The 26,283-nt window shown below is 39.1% G+C and overlaps 3 protein-coding genes across 4 annotated transcripts in view; 1 reads left to right on the plus strand and 2 right to left on the minus strand.

Annotated features, from left to right (window-relative positions):
- Positions 1-18,094, minus strand: part of psmd1 (proteasome 26S subunit, non-ATPase 1) — a 37,351-nt gene extending 19,257 nt beyond the window's left edge. The window contains exons 1-16 of the mRNA XM_056413931.1: positions 17,944-18,094; positions 17,161-17,204; positions 16,679-16,752; positions 16,211-16,380; positions 15,735-15,943; positions 15,307-15,450; positions 13,141-13,367; positions 12,622-12,682; positions 12,372-12,500; positions 12,165-12,253; positions 12,004-12,082; positions 11,741-11,914; positions 11,362-11,473; positions 10,856-11,052; positions 10,141-10,236; positions 9,524-9,588 (exon numbers count right to left, since the gene is read on the minus strand). Of these exons, the coding sequence (XP_056269906.1) occupies positions 9,524-9,588; positions 10,141-10,236; positions 10,856-11,052; positions 11,362-11,473; positions 11,741-11,914; positions 12,004-12,082; positions 12,165-12,253; positions 12,372-12,500; positions 12,622-12,682; positions 13,141-13,367; positions 15,307-15,450; positions 15,735-15,943; positions 16,211-16,380; positions 16,679-16,752; positions 17,161-17,204; positions 17,944-17,959 (1,886 nt within the window). The 5' untranslated portion in view covers positions 17,960-18,094. The remainder of the gene's footprint in view (positions 1-9,523; positions 9,589-10,140; positions 10,237-10,855; positions 11,053-11,361; positions 11,474-11,740; positions 11,915-12,003; positions 12,083-12,164; positions 12,254-12,371; positions 12,501-12,621; positions 12,683-13,140; positions 13,368-15,306; positions 15,451-15,734; positions 15,944-16,210; positions 16,381-16,678; positions 16,753-17,160; positions 17,205-17,943) is intronic.
- Positions 1,365-9,503, plus strand: htr2b (5-hydroxytryptamine (serotonin) receptor 2B, G protein-coupled). The gene is made up of 4 exons (XM_056413932.1): positions 1,365-2,747; positions 3,276-3,895; positions 5,444-5,644; positions 6,763-9,503. Exons 2-4 carry the CDS (start codon positions 3,634-3,636, stop codon positions 7,719-7,721), a joined length of 1,422 nt encoding a protein of 473 aa, XP_056269907.1. The 5' UTR covers positions 1,365-2,747; positions 3,276-3,633; the 3' UTR covers positions 7,722-9,503.
- Positions 18,095-18,759: 665 nt separating the features above from the next.
- Positions 18,760-21,744, minus strand: LOC130193467 (uncharacterized). Of its 2 annotated transcripts, none has more exons than XM_056413933.1 (3): positions 20,903-21,744; positions 20,162-20,266; positions 18,760-19,546 (listed from the first exon to the last, which is right to left on the minus strand). In XM_056413933.1, the coding sequence occupies exons 1-3, from the start codon at positions 21,669-21,671 to the stop codon at positions 19,449-19,451; spliced, it is 972 nt and encodes a 323-aa protein (XP_056269908.1). In that variant the 5' UTR covers positions 21,672-21,744; the 3' UTR covers positions 18,760-19,448. The 2 variants fall into 2 exon arrangements, with proteins under 2 accessions (XP_056269908.1, XP_056269909.1); XM_056413934.1 differs by lacking the exon at positions 18,760-19,546 and adding an exon at positions 19,555-20,060.
- Between the last annotated feature and the right edge of the window lie 4,539 nt (positions 21,745-26,283).

The following is a 26,283-nucleotide window of genomic DNA, read 5'->3' on the forward strand; positions in this document are numbered from 1 at the left end:
TTTAGTTCTTTTTGCAAGCTATTATCAATACAAATTAGAAAAGTTAGGAACAAAGAGTTTTGTCCAGTCAAGAAGTCAGCAACATAATCTCTGTGGTTTTACTTTCCACAATTCACTAAAATGTCACATTGTATAAACTGACCCAACAGCAGCTGCTGCTGCTGTAGTTTCTTACACATAACTGAACGCTCATTGATCCGATAAAAAAAATAAAAAAATGAAGACTAACGCACCCAGCTTGGCTCTCAGCTTCTAAAACAGCTGGATTTGGTTTGTGTATTTGCTTAAGGATGCAGTGCAAAGCAATAAACAGAAAATGATAGAGAAAACTGATGAAATAATAATAACCGTGCTTAATACATTTGTCAGTTCATAAGCAAAATTAAAGGACTGCTAGCATAGTTCTCCAAGTATAATCTTTACTTGTCTGTTTGGAGTTAAAAGCTCAATGGGAGATAAAGATAACCTTTCAATTTCGTGATTTTGGACATTCGGGCTGGGATAGGATACAAAATATGAACCAGGCCATCAAAAGTTAATTTTGTTATAATTATAACAGCCAGACCCTGAGACCAAATGTATGATATGTTTGGAAATCATTAGGTGACTAGATAAGCACTATTTACAAACATTGTTTAATTTAAAACCTTCTCAATCCTTTCAAAGTAAAAGATAATCTAATTACCTTCAACAACCGGCAAAATGTAAGAACTTAGATGGAAAGAAGAAATCAATATCCAGCATTTGTTTAGTTTGAAAGGGCAGTGAAGCAATGACGTCTGTATTTCAAGCCCAACTTAAAAATCCTCTTAATGCGTAATGTATTTAAAAAGCTTACAATGAGCTGAACAACTTGAACACTCAAAGAGGGGAGAAAAGAAAATATGATAACAGATTTGATGCAACACTTGAGTAGGTGGTAAGCACACTTGGCCTGCTGGGGACAATTTAATTAATATTTGGTTACGAATAACCATTTCATAAAACCATTATGTGAAGACGGAACCCTTCAGCAGTGTACAGTGTTACTTCTTTAATTTATTGGTCATACGAGTCAATTTAGAAATATTTACTTAAAAATGTTCCAGGCTTTTACTTGACTGGTTAATGGACTGTATGCTTATATGTGCATGCCTCACATGTATAATGGTGAGTGACAGAGGCTGATACAGCTGCAACTTAATAACTCCCTCTGCCCTGGCAAGTAACACACATTGAAAGGTAGGAAAAAGAAGCAGGAATAAAGCTTAGCTAAACACATTATAGCTTGATTTTGACACATGAAATGTGATTCTGCCACATGAAATGTGATTGCTCAAGATACTAATGTACTTGAATTGTAAGAGAGCAGATCTCATTAGCTTACTTCCTGTCGGTTACAACCAGTCAGCCAAACGCATTGTGAAAGTATCTGGACAATGTTGTATCAATGACGAAAAGAGGCTGCATAGCTTTTAGGGGCTACACTCAATTTAAAAGAAATTACAAAATGTGTGGCAAAGGGGAAACGAGAGAAGTGCTGTAAGTATCTACAACGAAAATATTTTTTAATAAAGACAATTAGCAAATTTTCCAAAAGAACATAATAATAAAAGTCACAATACCCGCTGATTGCTACGGCAATTTGAAAGTGTACAAATTGTAAATCTGACGACTACGGTTGCAATCCGGTCATTCAAGAATGTGCCTGTGTCATGCATTTGATGTGGTGTGACCAGAAGTTAACATACAGCTAGCAGCCTACTTTCAGCTGTACCTTGTTTCGTAAACAAATATCAAAAATCTGGTTACTGTAAACTCAAGGAATATTTGATTAGAACATATTTTAACTTCTTGCATCGGCTTTAAAAGCAAAACAATGAGAACATACACTGAAAGAAAACGTGAAGGCAGAAAGATCAGGAGAAAAAACACATAGTCAACATTTCAAAAGTAATCATCTTGAAGAAAAGGGGTTGAGATGATCGGTGTTAAAAAGACTTGCCGAGCTCAAAGAGCTCATGCTGGATGAAATAAAAAAACGTGATGGGGTACACGCACAATTTTCAAGCACCGTACAACATAGTAGGCTTCTTCCAATACACCACTCACCGACATGCCCCACCACTGCTTGCTTCAAATGGAGGAGAACAGAGTGACAAATATAAACAGTGGGACGGCTGTGTTGAGGGAAATTACCTCCCAGAACCACTGGCATACTGCCAGCATGAAGACATTCATCTGTTTTATACAGAGTTCGACTCACAAGACAGAGGGGAGGAGTAAGAGAGCGAACAAGCCGGGAGAGTGTGCGGGCTTGATCACAGGCTGTGAATAAGATGCAGAGAGTAGGAACAGGAGAGAGACGGAGGAGACTACATCTGAAACTTTTAAACCAATGATCGCGGTAGGTGATGCGAAGAAAGACTTGGGGTTCCTCCAACATGTGGAAGCAAAACAAATTCCACATCATGGACGGCTTCAGACAGAGACAGATTTAGGTTTCACCGCTGAGGGAGGGCATTCTCTGTCACGTTTATATTTGGGGAGAGTGGAAATGTAAAGTGATAGAGGACCTTAAAAAAGAGATTTGACGAAGAAGGCTACAAATACTGAAATGCACTGGGCGGTAAGCTTCACTGTTCTTGAACTAAATATTGCTTTACTGTCTATGAACGTGAAGATGCACAGAAAAATACTCAAGGAGCTACTGAACATCGACGATGAACTTAAATGAATACTTAATATGTTACTACCTTCAGAAGCAGGTAAGATATCCAATTAAAATAATGATAATGCTAATCAGTGAGTTACTTTTTTTTTTAATATCCACTTTGATTCTTTGTAAATGCTTTCACGGCCACTCGTGTGCGTGTGTTTGTAGACTGAATTATTCCATAGTAATGCATGCTGTGTACCATTGGTTTAAACCTTCAAGGAGATCTTTAATTTGTAATTTTTAAAAACAGTCAAAATTCAATATCTCTTCTAGTTTTATAAAGAAAAACAATGATTGCATTATTTTTAACGTATGCATTTATAGAATTTTCTGTAAAAGAGCATTTAAACCATTTTTTGTTCAAACAGAAACAGACATTGCAAAAAAAGCATTATTGAACTTGTTTGCAAATAATGAAAAGGGGAATTTCTAGTTTGGTGACCATTATCGTTTCCACATTATGGTGAAGACCCTCCTTATTCATTACGATAAATATCTTATCTTATTAAATGAACATTCATATAAATTAACAACAATGTTTTGCTGTTCCTTTAACAAACCCGTTTGTTCTTTTAAGTGGCGCAATGGATGACAAGAGCATCAACTGCCTGGGAAAGTGAGGACCCCTGCTAACATCTTACTGCGGAAGTACTAATCGTGTCAGGATTACTGCCAGCATTGGAATTAGTAGTGTGGACCTTTTTTTCTTTCTTTTTATTCTCTCCAAGCAGTGGATCCTCTATCGATTTTGAGCTACTTTCTTTGGTTTGTACAGTGCAAAAGGGATGAAGCATCCTGTGCATTGACCCTGAGCTGTCACGCCCTACACTGGGTCCTTGCCTGTGGGACACAGTGATCATGCTGACCGAGTGTCCAACACCAGAAGGATCAGAGCCCCGACACACGCCAAGGCCTGCCGTTACCTCTGCAGCACCATGTCTCAAGCAGTTGCAGCTGCACTCGAGGCCAACGGCTCACAGCCTGGAGAAGAAGCTGGGGTTAAGCTGAAATGGGCTGCCCTGCTTATCGTCATGGTCATAGTCCCCACTATTGGAGGAAACATCCTGGTCATTCTTGCTGTGTCACTTGAAAGAAAGCTGCAGAACGCCACAAACTACTTTCTAATGTCGCTAGCTGTGGCTGATCTGTTGGTGGGACTCCTTGTGATGCCCATTGCCCTTGTTACTGTTCTCTACGGTAGGTTTAGCACGGGTTCTTGCATTGGAAAACACTTTCATTTTTGAAAAAATACTGTACAGCAAAAGAGCAATACATACTTGACTATCGAGAGAAACATCTCCTTGCTGGATGCCCGATACAGTTTGACAACATTCTAATGAAACACTAAATGGCATTACCCTTAAAAAGACCTAAAATACTAGAAAAAGACAGCAATGATTTAAAGTGATTGTACAGGGATGTGTCTGTGGGGTCACAACACGCCTCAGGCATTTTACAAAGAAAATCCCCAATTTCTTTGAAAAAATTGTGTTCAACCTTTTTTTAATCTTAATTATCTACCAAGGAAAAAGGCAAGCATACTTACGGGTAGCCAGGGAGGATAAGAATAGTTTGTGAACAACACTAGATACAATCTCGACCATCGCTAAACAAATTATTCTAGATGAAATATAACAAGAGATAGTGGAAAATAACAATGCTACTTCCTCTGGCAGTGCTTTGGTGGCAGTTGCACATCATGGACTGTACCACTGGTCTATTGGATCATTACCCATCGAAATAAAAACTGTTTAAATGTAATTTCTGTTATAGTGCTGTGTAAATACAGCTGCGATAGAACTGATTTAGACTTATATTTTCTATAAACTCAACTGCAAAAAACAGAGCTAGGGAAAAAGATCCCCATTAATTCAAGGAGGATAATGAGCCAATTATAATTATGTCTCAAACACACACGAGTAGAGTGGAGTATAGCGGGATGCCGGCCTATCTGTGGTCTAGCGCTCTCAAAAATCATGTTTGGCATAAGAACTGGATGCGTTGCCCTGAAAGGCCTTCACAAGTCTGGTCACAGGTGCTGCTTTCATCTCCTCTTAATGCAGAGAAGGCTACATGAATAAGGAGGAGTATGCAGTTAATCTACTATTGCATATTTACACGCAACACATGTTTGTCTACATGAATTAACTTTTCCTTGGATCTTGCACGTTACACTGTTTATTGAATTTGACATGTAACTAAAATCTTTTGGTACGTGCTTTGTGAAGTATTGGTCAATGAGTGAGCCTTCCAGATGAAACCTAATCAAAATGATGACTCAGAAATTCCATGTGCAACTAGAAAATGGTGCGAGGAAAAGAAGGAGAGGGTGACAAAACAAAAGAAAATGATGCAAAGGAATATTTCCGACAATGTCAATGTGTGACAGGACAAATGCCAGAACAATTACGTGCCAATTTTACGCTTGGAAGTGAAAATAAACACTACTGTTGAGCATAGTCTCCGGAACATCTACATAAAGAGCTTTTAGCTCTATAAACAGTCAATGAACTCTCCTTTTTCCAGTAAAGTCATTCCACACAGAGATAAACAAACACCAATCTTTTGCACGAGTGCTCTTGCCATTGTGGTACATCTCCCATAACTGGTGGTAAGCAGGACAACATTATTTTTGGAATGAAACCATACAAGTACATTGTAGAGAGATACTAATTGTAATGACATTACAACAGATAAGTGATGTCCAAAAAAAAAAAATGTTCTAACTAATTTCCTTCTCTTTAGACTCAGACTGGCCTCTCCCGGAGTCCCTCTGCCCTATTTGGCTGTTCCTCGATGTGCTGTTTTCCACCGCATCCATCATGCACCTATGCGCCATTTCACTGGATCGCTACATTGCCATCAAGAAGCCAATCCAACATAGCCAATACAAATCGAGAGCCAAAGCGATGGTGAAGATTGCATTGGTGTGGCTCATATCGATTTGTAAGCATAACAACTCAGATTTCCTTAACTTTTACAATTCTGCAGTAGTCATAGTAGTCTTTACTTAGATTTTTCACGTCTTAGAAAATCGGATTTCTTGACTTGATAGTCGATAGCCAGTTGCAATAAAAGTAGATACTGTACAAAACAGCAATCTGCCAACTGCAGTGTATATGGGGTGGGTGGTTGAGGGGATGGGACAGAATGTTCACACTTTATCAGTAACGGTGAATGAAGATGTTACTGCTAAAGTCCTATGGGGATAACACTCAAAATTCAGGAGAAAATGAAGTTTGTCCAAGGAGCAATGTGGCTTGTGCATTCAAAGCAGGCTGCACTATTGTTGTGGTTAATTTGGTGCGGCTTGCATAGCCAATAAAATGTGTCCCTAGGTGAAAGGGTGCTTTATAGTGTTTTAAAAATGTACGTTTCAGAAAGAGCATCACCCAGAGGAGCTAGTTTAGCTCCTTGATTGGTAGTCTATTTGATGGAAAAAAACATAAGGCGTTATCAACTTTGCCGTTTTAAGAATGCTTTTAAGTAATGCATTTCTCCTCAAAAGGTCTTGTATGAGTATTGAGGCTCAATGGTCAAGATCTGATGATGATAATGATGTCAACTTCAAAGTAAGCAACAAAAACATAGCTTCTGTCTATTATCTTTAACACTAGAGTGTAACATTTTGGCAGAATTAACTGATTCCACTAAAAGCACTCGGTTTGGCTGATGAATATGATTTAATTTGATTTACATTTAATGACAACAGCCAGAAGATCAGATGCAAAGAAGTGTGCAGCACTTCAACTCAGGGAAACAATTATATTGTTGGTTGTATTATTAGGAATGATCATGAGGGGCCATGGATGATTAGTTGACTTGGTTTTTAAAACAAAAAAGGAAAGCCTACATTTAGAACACGCCTGGTTATTCCAAAAATTGTCCTTTATTAAACATGAATATTTTGTTTATTTCTAAACCTACAATAATCATACTATCGATTTAACACAGGAGTGTCTTTAACTCAGAAGAAAACCAAACATTTCTGTCATTGGTGTCAAACTAAAATAATTAATCAATATATAAAAAATAATAAAAAAACTGTTCTTGTGATTTTCCAGGTATTGCGATCCCGATTCCGATTAAGGGGCTTAAGAACAGCCATCTCCCCAACAACATCACCTTCACCAGTAACCACACATGCATGCTGAAACCAGACACCTTCCAGGAGTTTATCATGTTCGGCTCCTTGGCGGCATTCTTCATTCCTCTGACCATCATGATGGTCATCTACCTACTTACTGTCCAGGTGCTGCGCAAAAAGGTTTATTTGCTCAGGTCAAAGGTGACTCAGCGCTTGAGCTACCCGGCAGTCTCCACAGTCTTTCAAAGAGAACAAGCTGTGACTCCATCTCAAGCAGAGCAACTTCACAACCTGGACAGCAGACTTCCCAGGATGCAAGAAAAAACATATGCAGAATCAACAAACTCGCCTACACGAGATGAAATAACTTTTCGGAGAATGTCAACAATGGGCAAGAAGTCAATGCAGACTCTGAGCAATGAGCAGCGCGCCTCAAAGGTGCTGGGCATCGTCTTCCTCCTGTTCGTAGTCATGTGGTGCCCTTTTTTCATCACTAATATCACCTCTGTGCTATGCACCAGCTGTGATGTTCGTGTCATAGCCCGCCTCATGGAGATCTTTGTTTGGGTTGGTTATGTGTCATCAGGCATTAACCCATTGGTCTACACCCTCTTCAACAAAACGTTCAGGCAAGCGTTCACGCGTTACATGACCTGCAATTACGAAACCTCTGCTAGTCACAGTCCAGGAAGGCACCCCGGGGCATCAAATGGAGATCGGAACCTTACTCGGATTTCATTCAGATCTTCCATGGCAGAAAACTCTAAACTGTTCATGAAGTGTGGAATGAAGAATGGCATTGGAGCCGTTAGCTACCAAAGTCCACTGAGGAGCCGGCACGAACCTGTACCGTCATCTAGTGGTGTTTTGCTAGATACAGTGCTTCTGACTGAATGTGAAGGTAGCAAGCAGGAAGAACATGTTAGCTGTGTATAGAAATAACAGAAATGGCTAGCCCCATAACAACAATTCGTAATGCATGAATCTGAGGTTACTCACAATTTGATTGGCAAACAGTTCAATGCCAGTGTTTACTGTACAATACACCAACCTGTTGTCTGCTGATGATTATTTATATCATTTAGCATTAGCATTTTTTTAACAAAAAGGTAAATAAAGCACCATTTGTAATTAGGATAGTTTCAGAAATACACATTTAATGAAGTCAAACTTCAGTTATAAATGTGAATATCTGGTCAAAATATTTGGCACTGGGCCTTTAACACAGGCCAAATAAATAATGTGAATTCTAGAGAACAGCAAGTTTGAGTTTTTCAAACGTTAGAAAACCTTCCGATGGCCTGTAACAGGTCAACTAAAAGAAGGAAAACGCAGGAGTATGATGTCATCTATGAAAGACCAAAAGTCAACAAAGTTCCGGCGACCAGACAAAAAGGTTAGGAATGAAGACATAACGATAACCTTTAAATTCTCAGTGAATACAGCTATACCATGTATTCCCATGCTGATCCTTTCTAGGCTATTTGAATATGCTGTTGACCATCTCAGACTACATGCTTAATATATTTTGTTAAATCAAACCTAACTCTACCTTTCAAATCTTTTCTGCAACAGACACATACAATACATTGCACTCTTGAAATGATACTTATTGTATTTGCTGGACCTTTGACAAGCACTGTTGTATGTGTATTGCAGGCTGATGTCTTGACATGTTAGACGTTTTCCAAATAAAAAAGATTGTATACTAAAGAACTAAATCCAAGTCAAATAGAAACGTCAATGCTTCAACTAAATATCTGTCTGAGTTGGTGGTGTGAAAGTAAAGTGCACAAAATGTTTTGCTTTGACTGTTGATATCTTCACTCGTATGCTTCTTCTTCTTTTAAGATCAGCAAATAATAAAAACTGGAATACTTGCAAGTAAGAAAAATGTGGGACAGTGTACTTAACATTAATTGTACAGTCCCGTACAATGTTTGTAGCATTTTTGTAAGCCAGAATACAGAAGATATTAAAATACATAGAAGTTTAAACAACCTCAAAGAAACTTAGTAATATAAAACAGTGTTTGCTCAATGTGGCAAGAAATATGAGATTTGGATAATGCTCTACAAGCTTGGTTTGAAAGTTTGGGGCGCATCACTGTTCTATTATTGTCTAGACCAACCCAGTCACATTGGTAACAAACGTCACTTTGTATATGTAGCAGAAACTTAAGACAAAATAACTTAAACGTTTTGCTGCGCTGGTGTTCAAGTTGAGGGAGTTATCCATTAGCCTTTAGGAAGTTAGAGACAGTGGCCAACTGAATTGTTCTGGTTCAGATGTCTTTCTAAACACAGTGAATATTTACACAAAGATTATTTAGCGGCCAATTGATCACACAGCCTTTTTGGGGCTTAAAATGTACACCCTGATATTTGTGGACTGGCTAGTTGCTCTGTTTAACAGGGCTCTGCTCACCGAGTGATAAATCATTCTAAATAGCCTGGAAAGAGAATGTGTGAGTGACAGTGCATCCAGCTCCCTCTGACACAGGAATAACAATCTACATATACTACAACTCATCAGCAGTACCAAAACTAAAAAAGGGGCCCCAACAGAAACAAGAAGAATACAAACAAATGCTTCATTTTAAAATACACAAGGGGATTACAATTGTTCCCAAAAAGTAGTGCCGTGTCTCCAATTTGCACAAGTGCACAATGCTACTACCTCTGGTACATGTGACGAAAAGAGCGTTTCAAGCTCAAGTAAGTAAGTTTGGTCCATACCTGAACAAGATGAAGCCAATGGACTCGACCGCAGCTCTTCTGACATCATCATTAACGTCACTCACCTTAATTAAGAGACAAAAAGAACACAAATAACCAAAGATCATACAATTAACAAGCTAACTTTAAAGATGTAGTTCCCTTTCAGTTTATAGTGTGAGGAATATGCCCCTCCATCACGCCATCTAATAATTTCAGCTTGTATAAGGTGCCACCTACAGGACAACAAGTTGATAACACCCCTGAAGTATGTCACATTTGCTCAATAAATGGTATGTACAAAAATTCATATTTATGTCATAACCTTATGTTTTTTTATGTTTATGTTAAGGGTTGCAATTTTAACCTATCAGTTAATTCAGGCACAAAGAGGAAACCCCAGATGTGCCAAGTGAAAGCTGAATAATATGGTTTCCCCATGGGCAGGACATTTCCCTCCCTAAAGAACCTAGAATGGATTATTTAAAAAATCAGAACAACACATTCAATAATTTGAATTAAGGTGACAGCTACAGTTTTGCAGCCTCGGCTTTTGGCATTGCTTCACAGACGAAATGATAAACCCGTCTTCTCTGCAAAATAATTTGTTGTTAGAAGGGCCAAACATAAACACTTACAGCGACATGTAGCAGGCGTCGGATGGCCTTGTTGTTACCGGAACCGCAGTAGGCCATGCCCACTGTGTACATACCAGAGCGCCGCAGGATGGGGTCCTATCATAGACAGTGAAGGAAAGCAGAGCTTTGAGACTTTGTGGATGGAGTCACAATTATGATCAACAAAGTTTGAGCCATTACACACATCTAGCTTATATGGAAGGATTTTTGGCACGAAGTTAAGAGGAAGAGTCTCATGTGTGACATGAAATACACCCATAGCCCAAGGTTAATAATATACAGGACTTAATACAAACATTGGAACTAAACATTTCATCAGAAGGTTTTATGAAAAGCAATGGTTACGTAAGATAGATTTTTTCTATACATTCCACATATCTTCTATGTATTTATCAATCTCATGTCAAACCCTATGTATTATGGTACTATATGCATAAACTGCACCAATGCCACAAAAACAAAGCATTAGAATATTTGTTAGAAAATAAAAACAAGTTTTATGATTTTTACAATGATTTAATGCTGTATGTTTCTGTGTTGTTTACAGTCTTAATTAGAAAAGATGACTTCAGTAGTGTACTACTGTTTTTGTTTTGTTTGCCATACATTTGTTGTTTTATAAATGGACTACTACTGAATTTTGTTGACCATCCCTGTGTTGCATAATGACAATACATTATCCATGACATGCTTTCTGGTGGCTTTTCAGCTTTACCTTGTCTCTACAGAGGCTTTCAATGAGGGTATCAGCCTCCTCCATGCGTCCGTACATGACCATAGCAATTCCCACAGCCAGACCACGCAAGATCTTCTCGTGCTGCGTTTCCTGAGCATAGCCCACCATGTCCTCGATGGCCTGGGCCGACTTGGAGCCCACCATGACCAGACCCAGGGCCAGGCCTGCAGCTTCACCTGAGGGGTTACATGATATTTTCAGCACGTTTTGTCTTGTTTCTACTTTAGTTAATCAACAGATGTGTAACGTACTAGCATTTAGAAATAACATATATTTAACAGTACTGCCTATCAGTCATGTGTTCCACTCATAATTATACCAGTCGACAACTTTTTTATATTTGTATAGTCAAACCTGAATCATAATATTAATGATTTTTGTCTTTCTTGTTGAAAGGATTATGTTTAGTAAGCAGAGTGTTGCAAAACGCAAACTGGTTCGCCACCCTGCATTTCAGAAATGTATTTTGTTCGAGGCATACACACCAGTAACAGCATCATCCTGGTACAGATTCGACTTGAGAAGGTCATAAACATCCTGTCTGGCTGTTCCCAACGCAGCCAAGCCAAGACCAAGTGCACCACCATGACGGACAATCTGTGAAACAGCAGAAAGCAGACCATGAGATGGAACACTGAAAATGAACCACTTGTAACAGTGATTTAAACCAGCACCTGGTTTCGGCTACAAACTTCTAGCTGAAGTTTTTGATTTTTAAATCATTATACTTAGACAAAATTAATAAAAAATAAAAATAACTTAGTTAAGAAGAACATTTTATGTTATTTATCTTCTTTCAGCAAAAAAAATTCTCGGAACATTCTACATAGTATAAAATTGAAAATGAACCAGTGGAAAACTAACATCATTGCTGGCATTCTTGAGCTGACTGAGCAGGTAGTCAATGATGTCTCCACCATGGTTGGCATGAATGAGTCCCAGAGCATACAAGCCGCCTCCCTCCTGATAAGCCGAGCCAGGGGAGGTGTCTTTGGGCAAGTAGGTGGCCATTAACTGGAGAGCCTCCTTCTCATGGCCCTGAAAAATAAAGCATATTATTTTCAAATATAAATGTTATATTTTTTAAGAATTTGATGTAAATCATCATGAATGTAACCTCATTTTACCTTGTGGATGACACCCAGACTTGCTGTTGCTGTGAACTTTGCCCAGTTGGTGGCTCTTGCAAGCCATTCCAGGTTTTCTCTACACGGTCAAACAAAAGCATTGGTCAAATCTCACTTCTCAATCTATGAATTATACATTTCAGTTCTGCCATCACAATTACCTGAGGAACTGGTCACTTGTGGTTCCCGTATGCATGAAAGAGTTGGCTATTACTGTGGCTGTGTGACACACCGAATTTCGAACTGCATCCTGGAGTGATGGAGAATAAATAAAAACTCAGGAAGAAGCTGTAGTTTGTCAGACCATAAACAACAGCTTATTCAATTGTGTTTTCTAAGCCATTAATCATGTTGCTAGCCTACATTACCTTTGTGTTTTTGAGGATCATTAGATCTGTGTTGTTATTTCGGATTAGGAACTGCAAGTGCAGCTCAATCGCCATCTCCCCGCTAAGAATTTTGATCATCTTGGCATTCTGGTCCTTGGGCTCATCTTTCTACAATAAGACAGCAGCAATACGATGACAAGTCAACCAAACCGGCTCTTTTTAGACAGAAGAATTACTAGTAACTGCTATGAAAAATGTGCTACAATACAAAACAATCCAAAGAGTGTACCGTTTCTACTGGCTTTCCAGCAGGTGAGCTGCCAGCCTTGTCATCTGTCTCCATTGCGTCACTGTAAGACACAACATTAACAAACTTTTCCTCAATGTTTAATCATAAGTAACTAATTTGACTAAAATAAGCCTGTGAGGGTTTCATTCAGTCTCTTTTCAGCAGGTATAAAGCAATAATATAAATAGATACACACCAAAGAACGAAACTTGTAGGGCATCTAAATATTCAGACTGAATCTTAACCTGCACTTGCGTACTGAACCTCCTACTGGTAAGTGCAATATTCTACACAGTGCTTTAGGACCTGCAGACTGAGATGATTCCTTTTCTGCTTTGCTTATACATGTTTAGTTTTTGGTTAGTTTCCTAACAACTAATAGCCTCAAAGAAAGTCTAAACAGATTTTCTAAAACTTAAATCAAAACACGTAGCAGTGAAAAATACCGAAATCTTTGTTAACATGTCCCCATGCTTCAGCCTAAGTATTAGTGTGTCCTTGTTGTATTTCCCTGCCCACCTGTCTTTGTCTGGTGTGGGCACAGTGCCAGTATTTGTAGAGCCAGGGACTGAAGGGATAGGTGTTCCAACAGTGTGCAGGTTCTGGATGACGGAGGAGAGGAACTGCTGGCTGGCACTCTCATACAGGTCAAAGCAGATCTGATAGGCCATCAGCAGGTTGTCCTCTTTCACTAGCTTCTCTAGGATGTCACTCACAGCCTGTGGGTCATCCAGGAATATCAGGCACTAGAGGGTAGGGATGAGAATTGATAAGATTTTAACGATTCCGATGCCTTATCGATTCCTTCTTATCGATTCGATTCCTTATCGATTCTCTTATCGATTCTTATTGGGCAAGGGGTGAAAAAAAAGAGCACAAACGGGTTTATTTACATTAATTTTCTTTTATATAATTTTCTATAATGCTGCACACACCATACACAGTATGTAAACATACACATTTACATTTTTTTAAATAACCAAAAACATTTATACATATTCCTCTTGAACTTAAAATAAAACTTACATAACTTAAATAAAATGTATTCTGTTTAATTTAAACATGTTCCTAGAAATTACAGTGCTCCTTCCTTTTTTTTAAAGGGTATATGAACTGAGCTGCCAAAAATGAAACTAGCAGTGGTAAATACCAAGTGTGCAACCATCAATTGTATGGATCATCAACAATTTTTGTGCAGAAAAATAAGCATGTCTGCTTTCTCCGGGAGGATACGCGATCTCTCAGGACTTATTGTGTCTCCAGCCGTGGAGAACACTCTCTCAGATGGGGTGGAGGATGCCTGAACACAAAGATATGAGGCGGTGTACAAAACGTGCTCACTGTAGCCTGTGACCCAGACTACCAGCCTCTGAACCGGTCTGACTCTGAACGTCATCAGCTAAATTGGATGGCAATGGAGATTATTTATATAGTGAAAGCTGGTTTACACAATGAACGCCTTAACATTTGGCCCGGCCCCCTGAACAATATCAGAGACGCGTTCCGATTTATTATTTTTTTCACCTGGCCCGCTGCCGTTGAGATTGCAGTGAGACGCGGAGAAAATGTGAAGTGGTGCTCTTCGCAATAAAACATCTTTGATGGGACGTGTCGCGTCTCGGTCAATCAGCGTTCAGATGTCGACAGCGTTTGGGAAGTTAGGTTAGCTTGAATGTTAGTCCGCTACATCTGCTGCTGTCACGCTGCAGCGATACTAACAAAGTACCCGTACGTTAAAAACGATGTGATTTAGCATAGTTTTAGTATCGATACTTCATTAAAAGAGCGATCAGAGCGCACGCAATGCTCCGCTCCGTTAAATGATGTCTGCGCGCGCAGCGCTCAGCCGCAATGCGCGCACACAGGTGAGCACACTCACCTGACACTAGCACTTTTTGTCGTGTGAAATAGAGCCAGACTTTAGAACGCCTCTGCCTAGTTGCCATGTTTGCTGCAGTCTGAAGAAGAAACTAAAAAAGTTTGCGCATGCGCAACGCCACAGAGGACCGTTAGCAGAACCGTTTCAAGAATTTGGCTGACGAGCCCAAACAATCGGTTCACTGGGAACCGGTTCTAAAACAGAACCGGTTCTCGATGCCCATCCCAACTAGAGGGTGAGGAGAAAAGGTGATTATGTTTTTTTTAAGGTTCCGACTCTTTTAGAAAATAGAATTCCGTGAAAGTAGAGAAATGCATTTAATCATGCTTCAAATTGGAGCATATCAATAGCTAGTATGACTCAGCGCTGACGCTGGTAATCGAATAAATAAAATGTCATCCTGAGTATAAACTACAGTCATTTGCCGATTTATTAGGAATTATTCTAGAACTGTTTTAGTAGGCTGCATTAGTTTTAGCTAGGTGGACCAAATGAATTGGCAACTGAGGATATATTAGAAAAGTATCAGCAGAGTAAATAGACATACCTAAATATTACAAGCAATCAAAGAATTACATTATTTTAAAAAGTAGAAAGGGTAAAAGAACCTGGGCTGAATGACAATAGGAAACGGTTCTAAAAGTCTTTTAAAATATTTAACTTAGTCAATAAAAAATCATATACGAAACAGTGATTGGTAACTTTAGTGACTAAAAGTGTAATAAACACATAAAAAGATTGAACAAAACCTGAGGGGTTGGTCAGGGAAATTATGCAGGATATATATTTGAGGATTTGATTGTTACCTGACAGACATTGATGAAATCAGGCTTCTCCAAGTTCATGTAGAGCTTGACCAGCACCCGCAGCACCTCGTTGCGGAACTTCCTGTTCTGCATGAGGGACATGCACACCTTCAGGCTGTAGGCAAGAAGGCCACTCACATCACTCTGCACAAAAAGAAAAAGAATAATAACAATGATTAACCGGTTTAATGAAAAATATATAAATAATTTGGTACAATCAACAGCAGTGATCAAACTCAGGACTTTAGTGGGAGAATGATGCTGGTGACAGGGAAATTAGTCAATTTCGCAATGAAAAACATTTGACTATCATGCAAAGTCTACAAAGGTCTTGGACAGGAAGTAGGACTACCCTGGTGAGCCTTCAAGCTACAATTAGGTATTCCAAAACAAACACAAATCAGCTATGAAAGCCAGCTGAGACTTACTGATTCTAAGATGGTCTTCTCAAACATGTCAAGTCGCCTGGTCTCCAGGGCAATGCCAATGGCCTGTTTGTACTTGTGATCATCTAGACAACGCAGGAACATTTTGTTGACAATGCCCTCAAGTCGGGGGTCAATGCTTTTCTTCTCCTCGTCCTCTGGCAGCTCTGCATTCTCCACTCGGAGCTTGGTGTAGTGGTCGATGCATTTGGCTAGCATCAAACACAAAAGAGAGGCCTCATTTTACTCCCGAATTAAACCAAGCAGTTATAGTCAAAAGACAATTCCATGTCATTCATTGGCTTTTCCTACCAGAAACTTTGAAAATTGGAGGTAAGAAATTTGATTTTTTTCCCTCTACATGTTATTCACTTATACCACGAGGGTCATAGCAGTATTCAAACAACAGGAATGCCATATTATCACTGAAGAGGCAGGTAAGTCATTTAAATGACCAAGTGTATTTTTGGAATACTCACAAATAATGGTCTCCACATATTCTGAATCATCTGTGACATTGAAGAGATCTCCAGCACCGAGAGCATAGTTCAGAGATTCCTCAAAGGCTCCGAGGTGGTAGAAAACCTTAGAGGCCACCAGGGCAGCAAATGCTCGGCTACGAAACGTCTCATCCTCATACAGGACCTCGCTGTAAGTAAACAACAGATCATTTATAAGGGTGAAAATCTTGAACGAAAAGCGATCCATTTGTACAACTACTAAAAGTAAATGATCACTTCCGTCACTAACATTTGTATTCATTTAATAAATGTAAATATATTTTCACTTCTAAATTGTATTACCCGGTCGCAAAAAGCAGTTTTGACCAAACTAAGATCAAGAAGGATGCTGAAGAAGGATGATCTTTTGTCATAACCCCTCAATGTAATACATTATGATGTTGAATAGAATTATAATGTCCATTGATCATCAATAGTTATACTTACATTTTATCTACAGATCCTGAAATCTCAGCCCAGAAGTCATTCACAATGGCATCTAGCTTCTGCAGAGCAAACTCCTGCAAGGGAAACAGAGATGCTGCTGTGTGAGATATTTCCCTTGGTCCATCATGCATTGGAAGTCAAACCAATTAATGCACAAATCAATAAAACCCTGTATATGCCATGAAGCGGCATGTGCCTCCTTTTAAGTACATAGAGAATAAGAAGCCACCATTTCTCATCTGAAAAAGCTTCCACTCTTCAAATTTGATAAAGAGTAAAATAATACAATCACATTAGTTTGAGAGCTTAATAAATGGCTTCGTGAAAACTTCCATGGAAAGCCATTCTCCTCAAATGTGTGCTTTTACAAATAAGTAATAACATGTAATCTCTTTACTTCTGTGTCACATGATATGATCTGACATTACATCATCTCTGCATGGGAGGTTGCCATCTTCAGGCACTCTCAAAGCAGATCTTACCTTGAGTTGTGGCTCCTCCTCATCAAGGAGTGAAATAATTCCAGCTAAAAAAAAAAAGAAATAAAATCTATGAGCGATTTATTAATTCTTAGCGTTCATATACTGTACCTTACTTCGTTTTGTCCAAGTACTGATTTTAAATATCACATGTTTATTCAAAACAACTCACATTTACAATGCCGTCTGGGGAATTACAAAAGGTAAACATATTACATTATGAGGTTCAAATACAGTTTGTGTCCATAATCCTTATGTCAGGTGCATTTAATCAAAAGTTACACAGCTGATAATACATTCAGATTAGTTCAAATAGTGTAGCTTAGCTAACAGCAGAATGCAGTCAATGCTGAAATCTGAACCGGTTTTAGCAAACTACACTGACAGGTAAAGGACAAAAGAATACAAAGTATGCAATACACGAGTTTCTTGAGATTTATTTTTTCGTTTCTGTGTATAAAAATAGTTAACAGCTTATCGTCAAAGCTGAAAAGCTAAGATCCTGTACAGTGCAACGGTACCGATGACTTGACTGTTAGCATCGACGTTACGTTAACTCATTGCAAATTGTACAATTGTCTTTAAAAAACAGCCTTACCGTAATCAAAACCGCCGCATAGATTTACCAAAGACACATTTCAAGGTGTTTTCACTCCTGGTGGTGGAGTTATAAGCTATTGCCGGTTAATGACTGACAACTGCTACATTAGCCGTGTGACTCAGCTAAATCAATGGCAGCTAGCTAAAGTTGCGGCTAGCAAAATACAAGCAGTTTATACGACTTACCGGCAGATGTTATCATGATTGGCTCTTTATTCCCTCCTCAGCCCCACGATCCTGGTTCAACGGGGGAATTCCGTGCGATATTTCGCCTGGATAATGAAACGAAAATATTCTTCGTTTCTGAAAATTCACGACAGTGGGAACAATCGCAGACTTTGCTACCTTCTTTTTGTCCAATGCCGCAAGTCCCCTTCCAAAGGACCTCAATGTTAGTAATCCTCTTTTACGCCTGATTAAAACGCAGACATATATTATTATCCATTGCATCCTCCTTGGTCTGATCAATACGTAGTAACTCAAGAATTTAGGATACTCTTGTACAAGTATCCATGAAACTTAAAAACTATTATTAAGATATACTCATTGAAAATATTCGATTTATGTACTGGCGTTCTCACAATTGATCTATCAGACTCTTTGGCACGGAAGGCTGAAGAGATGACTGTTGGTAACAGGATGGGAACTGTAATGAAGTGCATGCAGTGCATGCCGTATTCAGAAGTTACGGATATTTTGATAGGAGAAATGGCCACGTTGGGAGTGGACACATTGCGATATATGCGACGACTCTTCCATACAATCAATATAGTAGAAGGAGAAGGTCTCGTGAATCTACGTTCTCTTTATATATAGATCAAGAAAGTTCATATATGGAGGAAAAATCAAAGATACAATGTGGCTGGCATGTCAGTAAAACTAAACATATGACAGGTCAGTGTTAATTAAGGAATTGATTCTGTGTGTTCAACCAAATCTTCACATACTGTGTCTGAAAGAATTGACAGTGAATGTCCATATAAAGAGAGCTGCACACTCACAAAAGCGTATATGTGTTTATTTACAAATGAATAGCCTACATAACTACATTAAAAGTGAAAAGTTGTTTAATCTACTTCTATTGCAGATAATGCTTTTGTCGTTAGCACTCATCTAAGGCACATCATTCTAATAAATTACCAAGAAAAAGGAGAAAAGATTCACAGTAGTTGATCATGGTATCGACCTTCTGGGTCTTGCTGCTTGGTCCCTATTAATGAAGCAGGACCTCACTTAAGACCATTATTATGACTGTTGACGTTGTGCTTTTGGTGGTGTATATATCAAGACTCAATGGAGTTCTAGGGACCTATTGGCAATCCAGCCCTGTGCATCATGTGAATGGAGTTGGCCTACTTTAGCTGTAAGCTTTTGCTTAAAACTAGCCATACTGCAGTTTGAACATCTACTAAAATAACAGACAAATCTCTCTCTAGGCCTCAAAAGTGATGTTAAATGATGTGGTCTAGTAAATGTGATATACATAGATATTTTTAACAGTTACTTTTACCATTGTAAATCAGAGACAATGTGTAAATCAGCAGGACAGATTTGAATATTTAGCTAAATATGTCTTCAGGACAAGCATCATGATAGCTCAGCGGTGGATAATGAACACAGAAACACTGGCAGTACATGCAGTAAGGCTCTTTAGCACCACAAGTATTGTCTGCAGGCCATGTGTCATGCCATCAGCTGTCTCCTACAGCTGACTCTCCATTCACATGAGGTCCAGCAGACAATGAACTGATTTTCAAAGGGATGCCTTCCTCTTTACTTCCAGTGTCGCCTGAAAAAAACATTAAAACATTGTAACTTACTGTGAATTCAATGTGATAAAATTAGGTTGCAGTGGAATTGAAGTATTTATGTGCTCCCTATTTGTGCAAAGTTTTGGCTAAATAAATCTGTTATGTGCCTAATAAATCTGATGGCCATTGGATTACAGAAATAATTTTGTTGCAAGTGTTTCAAATTACTTGTGTTGCATCCATTTTTCTTTCAACCTGCCTTATCAGGGTTTTCTTTCCTCCCAATTGTACATTACCACCTGAAGATGGGCAGACAGTGATAGTGAGAGCAAAAATACTTTTTAAATAAAAAAGGTTAGAAACTGTCTTACTGAAATGCAAAATACTTTTGTTTTGTTGATCTTCACTGCATAAAATCTGATTCAAAGACAAGCTCATAAAGAGTAAATGTGGCAATGTCTTTAACTGTTGGCCATGTTTGTCAACCTGTAGCCATGCCTTTTGCCCATGTAGTGCACTTTGGGTAAGGCTCCAGTCCCCTCCATCCCTAAACTACGGTGGTGCATGAAATGGATAAAGAAATGACAAGTTGAAAGAATCCAGTGGAAATAGAAATGACTCAGTCAAACTGAACTTTGGAACAACACTCCTACCTCTTTGCCTACCGGTTGAAGAGTTGGAAGTCTGGCCTCTTCTCTGAGCCCATAACAAACATTGGAATGGCAGGAAATGCTGGTTCCCTCTATCCCCGGTATTATCTGAAAAGCAATAATGAGCGTTTAACAATTTGGCAGCTTATCTAAGGGCTTGATTGTTTCATGAATGCTTCTTTTGTTCTCGGGCCTTTGCAGCTATGCCTGGGAAGAAACATGTGAATCTTGTGGATTGACCTACATAGTGGAGTTAACAAACACAAATCACTGTTGTTTGCCAATTATTCTCATAGGAACTTACACTGCCCAATACTACAACAATCTTACCATCAATAACAATGATATCAATATAATACCTATCATATACCTTCAGTCACTTCTATGGTTTCTGTGTTATAAATGAATCAGTAACTATGTACATTGGTAGGCTTGTGTGATATTTGTACAGTAGGAATCCCGTTAATGTTTTTTTTATAGTGTCAACATCTGTAGTTCTTCTCTTAACTTTGGCAATCCAATATGTTTTGCATCATCACATCTGCATGGTGGCCTGCATTGAACCCTGGTGTGTTTAAACACACCAGGGTTCAAACTCCAAATTGACAAATCTACCCTGCTGACGTGTGCTTGAGCAAACAAGGAAACAAGATGTACATTATACCAAAGCCGAGGCATATATTGTCTGTAGTGCATTGATACGTGTGCAGCTTAAAATAACGCGGGAGATGTATGTTTTTACACCTGCTGTTTGGGAAGAGTATATCACTTTGCAGGCGTTTTTCTTGATGCTGAGCATGTGGGCCTCTGTCTTCGGGATGAAACTGCCGACCCATATAGTCTCAGGTGACTGTTTGTAGAACACTGAGCGGATCAGGCGCTCAAGGAGTTGTTCACACTGATGCGTCCCGGCGCTCTCCTGTTCTCTGCGTATTAATCCAATCAGAGCTGGTCGGGTAAATCTGGCACGTTTTGTGCGTGCCTTTACGTCCTTCAGTGTCTCTTTTAGGCACAATTCGTTGGATTGTTTGCTGATAAATGTCTGTCTGAAGATGAATATGATGATAGGAGAGTCTATGGTTCGCTTTAGGCTGTATATCGCCCTCCTTGTTGCTGTTTTCTGAGCGTTGACATTGCGCGCTGGCTGTCTCTCCTTGTCCCCGTCCTCTTCCACCGGACAGGCTTTCAACTCCAAATCCATGGGGCTCGCTATTAAAGGTATGTCATTGCTTGCAACAGTCTCTGGCTTGCCGCAAGAGGGTTTTGCACTTACAGTCTCGACGTGACCGTTCGACGGAGACGTTTGGGGCTGTCCGCTGCTGGTCGCCGGGCTGCTGTTGTGAAACATTTCACGGAAGAACTCTTGCAATATTCCAGCGTCATTCCCGTCCACCTCTTTACTTGTACAGGCATCACTCACCAAATAAATCCGCTCTTTACCTCCGATTAAAGCTACAATCTTTTGAAACTCACTCTCCTCCTCGGGTAGCGTGTCCTCAAGGAAGGCTGCCATCCTTGCGCCAATACGTCTGCGCGGATCCGCTTTATTTACAAGGAGCGGTCAAGCCATTCACTGACACCCGGTTGGAGAACTTCCTCACGGTCACCAGGAACGCTTGTACGCAGGGTGGCCCTAAAGACTGACGTCGATGTCTATTGGCTGCTTCATTTGGTGGGCGGGGCCAACTGTGGTGACCGTGTACATACGTATACAAATACAAAATAATTTAGTTAAACTTGAAAGGATGACGAAACTAAATATACAAATTTGTTTGAAAAATAGTTTTGAACTAAATGTATGACAAATATTCAGTGGTTTCTTTTTCAAAAATATAGAAAGTATAAATGTTTTAGTAATCACTTCTATCATATTTGCAAGTGAGAGAGAAAAGGTCCAAATTATAGGGCTGATCCGCTTTATTTACAAGGAGCGGTCAAGCCATTCACTGCCACCCGGTTGGAGAACTTCCTCGCGGTCACCAGGAACTCTTGTACGCAGGGTGGCCCTAAAGACTGACGTCGATGTCTATTGGCTGGTTCATTTGGTGGGCGGGACCAACTGTCGTGACCGTGTACATGCGTATACAAATGCAAAATCATTGAGTTAAACTTGAAAGGATGATGAAACTAAATATACAAATTTGTTTGAAAAATAGTTTTGAACTAAATGTATGACAAATATTCAGTGGTTTCTTTTTCAAAAATATAGAAAGTATAAATGTTTTAGTAATCACTTCTATCATATTTGCAAGTGAGAGAGAAAAGGTCCAAATTATAGGGCTGAGAAAGATAGTAAAGACTCATAAAGTCCCAAACCACTGACCAAATCAACCAATTTCTCAAGGAAAACTACAGGAAAATGTTGCTTATGCTATAAGACAACTCGTAGAACTGATAATATCTCAAAATGAGTGAAAGTAGAGCTTTAAGTTATTTTCCTGAAAGATGACCCCATTGGCAGGAATATGTTTGGAAGATGAATATGACACTTTGGAACACTATCATCTATATTTAAGTATATATACAATTCCATTTGCTCAAGGGAATATAATATAGGGAAAATAATGCTGACCATACACATACATTCTTTACATGTAAAGATGATACAAAGTTAGCTGGTCAGATATTTGACACACAGTAGGAGAAAAAAAGCAACCTCCCAAGGTCAACAAGTGGCTAGGAAAAATTAGAGGACATATGTAATATATTGAAAAGGATCTTTATAAAATGAGTAAGAACAATAAGTTGTTGGAAAAATACTTTCTTTAAATAAATCAAAATTAATTGACCTACAACATATTATATATAAATAATAATGACAATTTAAATGTATACTGAATAGTAATAGTGAAGCATCAAAGACTCGACTTTGTTATTTGTGGGTGACATATCAACATTAATGCATAATAAACAAAAGCAAAGTATCAACCAAACACGTTTATGGATGACTAAACTAAAAACAAAACATTGATTTGAAATTTAAATACATCATATAACACCAAAGATGGAAGAGTTGTTTTAAAAAAAACTTTTCATAAATGATTAAAGAGATTGTGGGATGGATGTGGAGAATGACATCAGGGTGTGGAGGTCACTCTCTTTATTCCCACTATTCTCATTGAAAAGAGGCCTGCCTTCCCTCCAATGTTGTAGATTCCTGGCTTCTGACAGAAAAGAAGAAACAAAGAGAGGAACGTCATAAGCACTAACTTACAGTCAACTTTGATTTCTTTGTAAGCTCAAAAATGCCTTTCACCCTTAAACCCCCTTTCGCAGTCGGCTGAGTTCTGTAGACTCTAATCCTTTAATCCACACATGTTTTTAATTCAAATGTGCTGTTAGTCTGATTTTCCAATGAGTTCATCAATTGAAATGCAATGACTTTAAAATGAAATAACTTTAGCTTCTCAGTCTGCGTGGGATTGACTTATTGTTTACTGATGAATAAATAGTAAAACCATAAAGTCTGATCAAAACCAACACGAAGGTTTGGGCCTTTGGCCTTTGGACTTGCTGAACTTTGACTAGCTGGGCGTTGTGTTTGTTGTTTGGCTTTTCTTCCAACATGTCATAAGCCTAAAGTCCCACTGGCTGACAGAGGTTACTATTTCGCTTCATAACACTGTTAATATTCTAATTAATCTTCACACATATTACAATTAGGATAATAAGGTTATAGCTGATCCAATCAATACATCCAAACTACATGCACCACCTATTTTTTACAACAGGGGAAAGCTGTATCAGCTCTCTTTGAAATCATAATACTTTTTATATCTGGACATTTTAAAGAACACATTTTAAAGATATGTAAGTGTTAGATAACTTACTGACCTCTTTGTCCAGGTGAAGGAGGAGCTGAGGTTCAAGAAGCTCACTTGTACCAGTGAGAGAGACACGGACAACTAAGCGTACTGCAATAAAAGAGAACTTTTCAATTAATTGCTTCATAGTGATAATATAAAATCAATTGAAATGGTTTCAGTTTAAAAAAAACAAGACATAAACAATTGTTTTGAGCGTTTGTGTTCAGACCTGGGATCAAAATGTGTTGAAATCTGCGATATATTGGACTGATATATTGGTAAATTTAAGTAATTTATCAAAGATCAGATATCAACCAATCAATGTGTGTGTAAGTAAATTAATTAATCTCTAACATGCCAATACACCCCAGAGTTTTCCAAGTCAGACCATATTTCATAGACACAACAACGCAATGTCTTTTCTGTTGTGATTAAATGACAAGCATACAACAAAAGGATGGAGTGACGTGTGTGCTGAGGTGAACCTTCTTCCTCCTGTCTTCTTTTCTCTTTAGAACCACAGTTGTTGTCTAAAAGTGGCTGTACCTGTTCAACAACATTTCTCTCTATCTGACTGCTCTTATAAAACACTCTCAGACCCGTAACCAGGAAATATGACCTTAGAAGAAACAATACATACCTTCAGTAGCTTTGGCATACAAATAATCATATATAAAAAAAGAAGCACACAATCTAAAAAATTCATTCTTTTGCTGTCATCTTGTGGTTAGAAATGGTGCAACTGTTGTGTAGCGTTTCGACCTATAGGCAGGGGTGCACATAACTTTTTCAGTGAGTTACTCAGGTGAGTACCGGGAGCAGTGGCGGTGCTAGGGCGCCGCCTCTCTTAAAATTTTGAGATGAAAAAAATAAAAAATAAAAAAATAATAATACATCCTGTCAAAAAACATTATATGCCAAATCATTTAAATAGTAAATATACCGTGTTGACGCGCTAAATGTGTGTGGGAGACTGTCAGCCTGTCAACAACCACTTAAGTTAATGTGAAAAAAAAAAATATATCGCCACTCATTATCACGGAGAGAAGCCCCTCACCATTTTCGGGGCACCGGCCCAATTTGTGTGTGCGGCAGCGAGCAAACATTTCACAGTCGTTTCGGCAAGGACGGCTTCTCATTGGCGGATGAAACGTGAATCTTGGGGTGCAGAAATTTGCGCTCTGGCCAATGACATCGTTTTATTATTTCACGTGATTGGACTATTCGGCAGATCAGAGACCCATATCATTCCCTCAGCCCAGAGAGCTCCACGGAGCTACGGGAGCAGGTTGCTAACGGAGCTGGTCAGCTGGAGGCTCAGTGAGTAATGCGCTGTTTAGTTTCCCCTGTCTGTTGTTCCAAAGTCCTGGGACTGAAACTCTGGACTACAACGGGGGGAGAGATCTAAAGAGCTTCAGACAAGTGTAAAGCACGAATCTTGCCGCAGTTATCGAGCTAAGAGCATGGAGCTAACTCGCAAACAGCATGAAGCTAACCCTGTTTGCAGACCAGAGCAGCAGAAGGAGACCGAACTGGCATCGAAAACACAACGAAGAAGTTCTGAAAAACAGACGCATTCCCTCAAGAATAATGGAAACAGGCTGGTTCCAGACATGATTGACTTTAACCAGAGAGTTATTGAGAAGTTTGCCAACTTTAAAGAGAGGAGGGCTACTTTTCTTTACAGTAGTGGGTCTACTCTGTCACCCAATGTAACATGTGCTGCATCTCTTTCTGACTCTATTCTGCTCTGAACCTCTTTCATGTGAGGGTGAAACTCTTTTATTTTGCAAACCTCTGAAACCCAACCCAATGTTTCTTAAAGCATTCTGCTCTGAACCTCTCATGCCAAAAGTTACAGTGTGTTGATAGTTATTATTGGACAGTGTTGAGCACGGTGTTTTCTTGAAATAAAGCTTTGTTTTTTACAATATTCTACTCAAAACCTCTTTTCTTCTCATTGTTGAGTGCTATTTAAACTGCGTCGCCCAACTGCGCCCCTCCCAAAAAAAAATTCACTAGCCGCCACTGACCGGGAGATGGTGTTTGGTACTCACTCCATATGTAGCGTCAGCAAGTGACTTTTTTTCGTCCCGATGTGCGCGCACACGACGGCATCGGAGCTCTGCGGCGTGCGAGACGGAGAGCCGAGAAGTGTTAACGCGACACGTAGAGACAGAATGACATGCTGTTGGTTAGAGACGATCAATAACAGATTGGTCAAGTACGCAAAGGCGCGAAGTAACACAAGTGGCATTACGCATTGTTGATTATTTTCGCCCATGCGTACCTGCGTACCAGTTATGTGCACCCCTGACT

Source organism: Pseudoliparis swirei, chromosome 5 (genome assembly GCF_029220125.1).
Source record: "Pseudoliparis swirei isolate HS2019 ecotype Mariana Trench chromosome 5, NWPU_hadal_v1, whole genome shotgun sequence".
NCBI classification, from domain to species: Eukaryota; Metazoa; Chordata; class Actinopteri; order Perciformes; family Liparidae; genus Pseudoliparis; species Pseudoliparis swirei.

Excerpts from the sequence above, each read along its gene's own strand:
- htr2b (XM_056413932.1), top strand. The coding sequence starts at position 3,634 with ATGTCTCAAGCAGTTGCAGCTGCACTCGAGGCCAACGGCTCACAGCCT. Across the intron at positions 3,896-5,443 it reads CCTTGTTACTGTTCTCTACG|ACTCAGACTGGCCTCTCCCG; the intron begins GTAGGTTTAGCA and ends CCTTCTCTTTAG. Across the intron at positions 5,645-6,762 it reads GGTGTGGCTCATATCGATTT|GTATTGCGATCCCGATTCCG; the intron begins GTAAGCATAACA and ends GTGATTTTCCAG.
- LOC130193467 (XM_056413933.1), bottom strand. The coding sequence starts at position 21,671 with ATGGCAGCCTTCCTTGAGGACACGCTACCCGAGGAGGAGAGTGAGTTT. Across the intron at positions 20,267-20,902 it reads ATACTCTTCCCAAACAGCAG|ATAATACCGGGGATAGAGGG; the intron begins GTGTAAAAACAT and ends ATTGCTTTTCAG. Across the intron at positions 19,547-20,161 it reads TTCAACCGGTAGGCAAAGAG|GCGACACTGGAAGTAAAGAG; the intron begins GTAGGAGTGTTG and ends TGTTTTTTTCAG.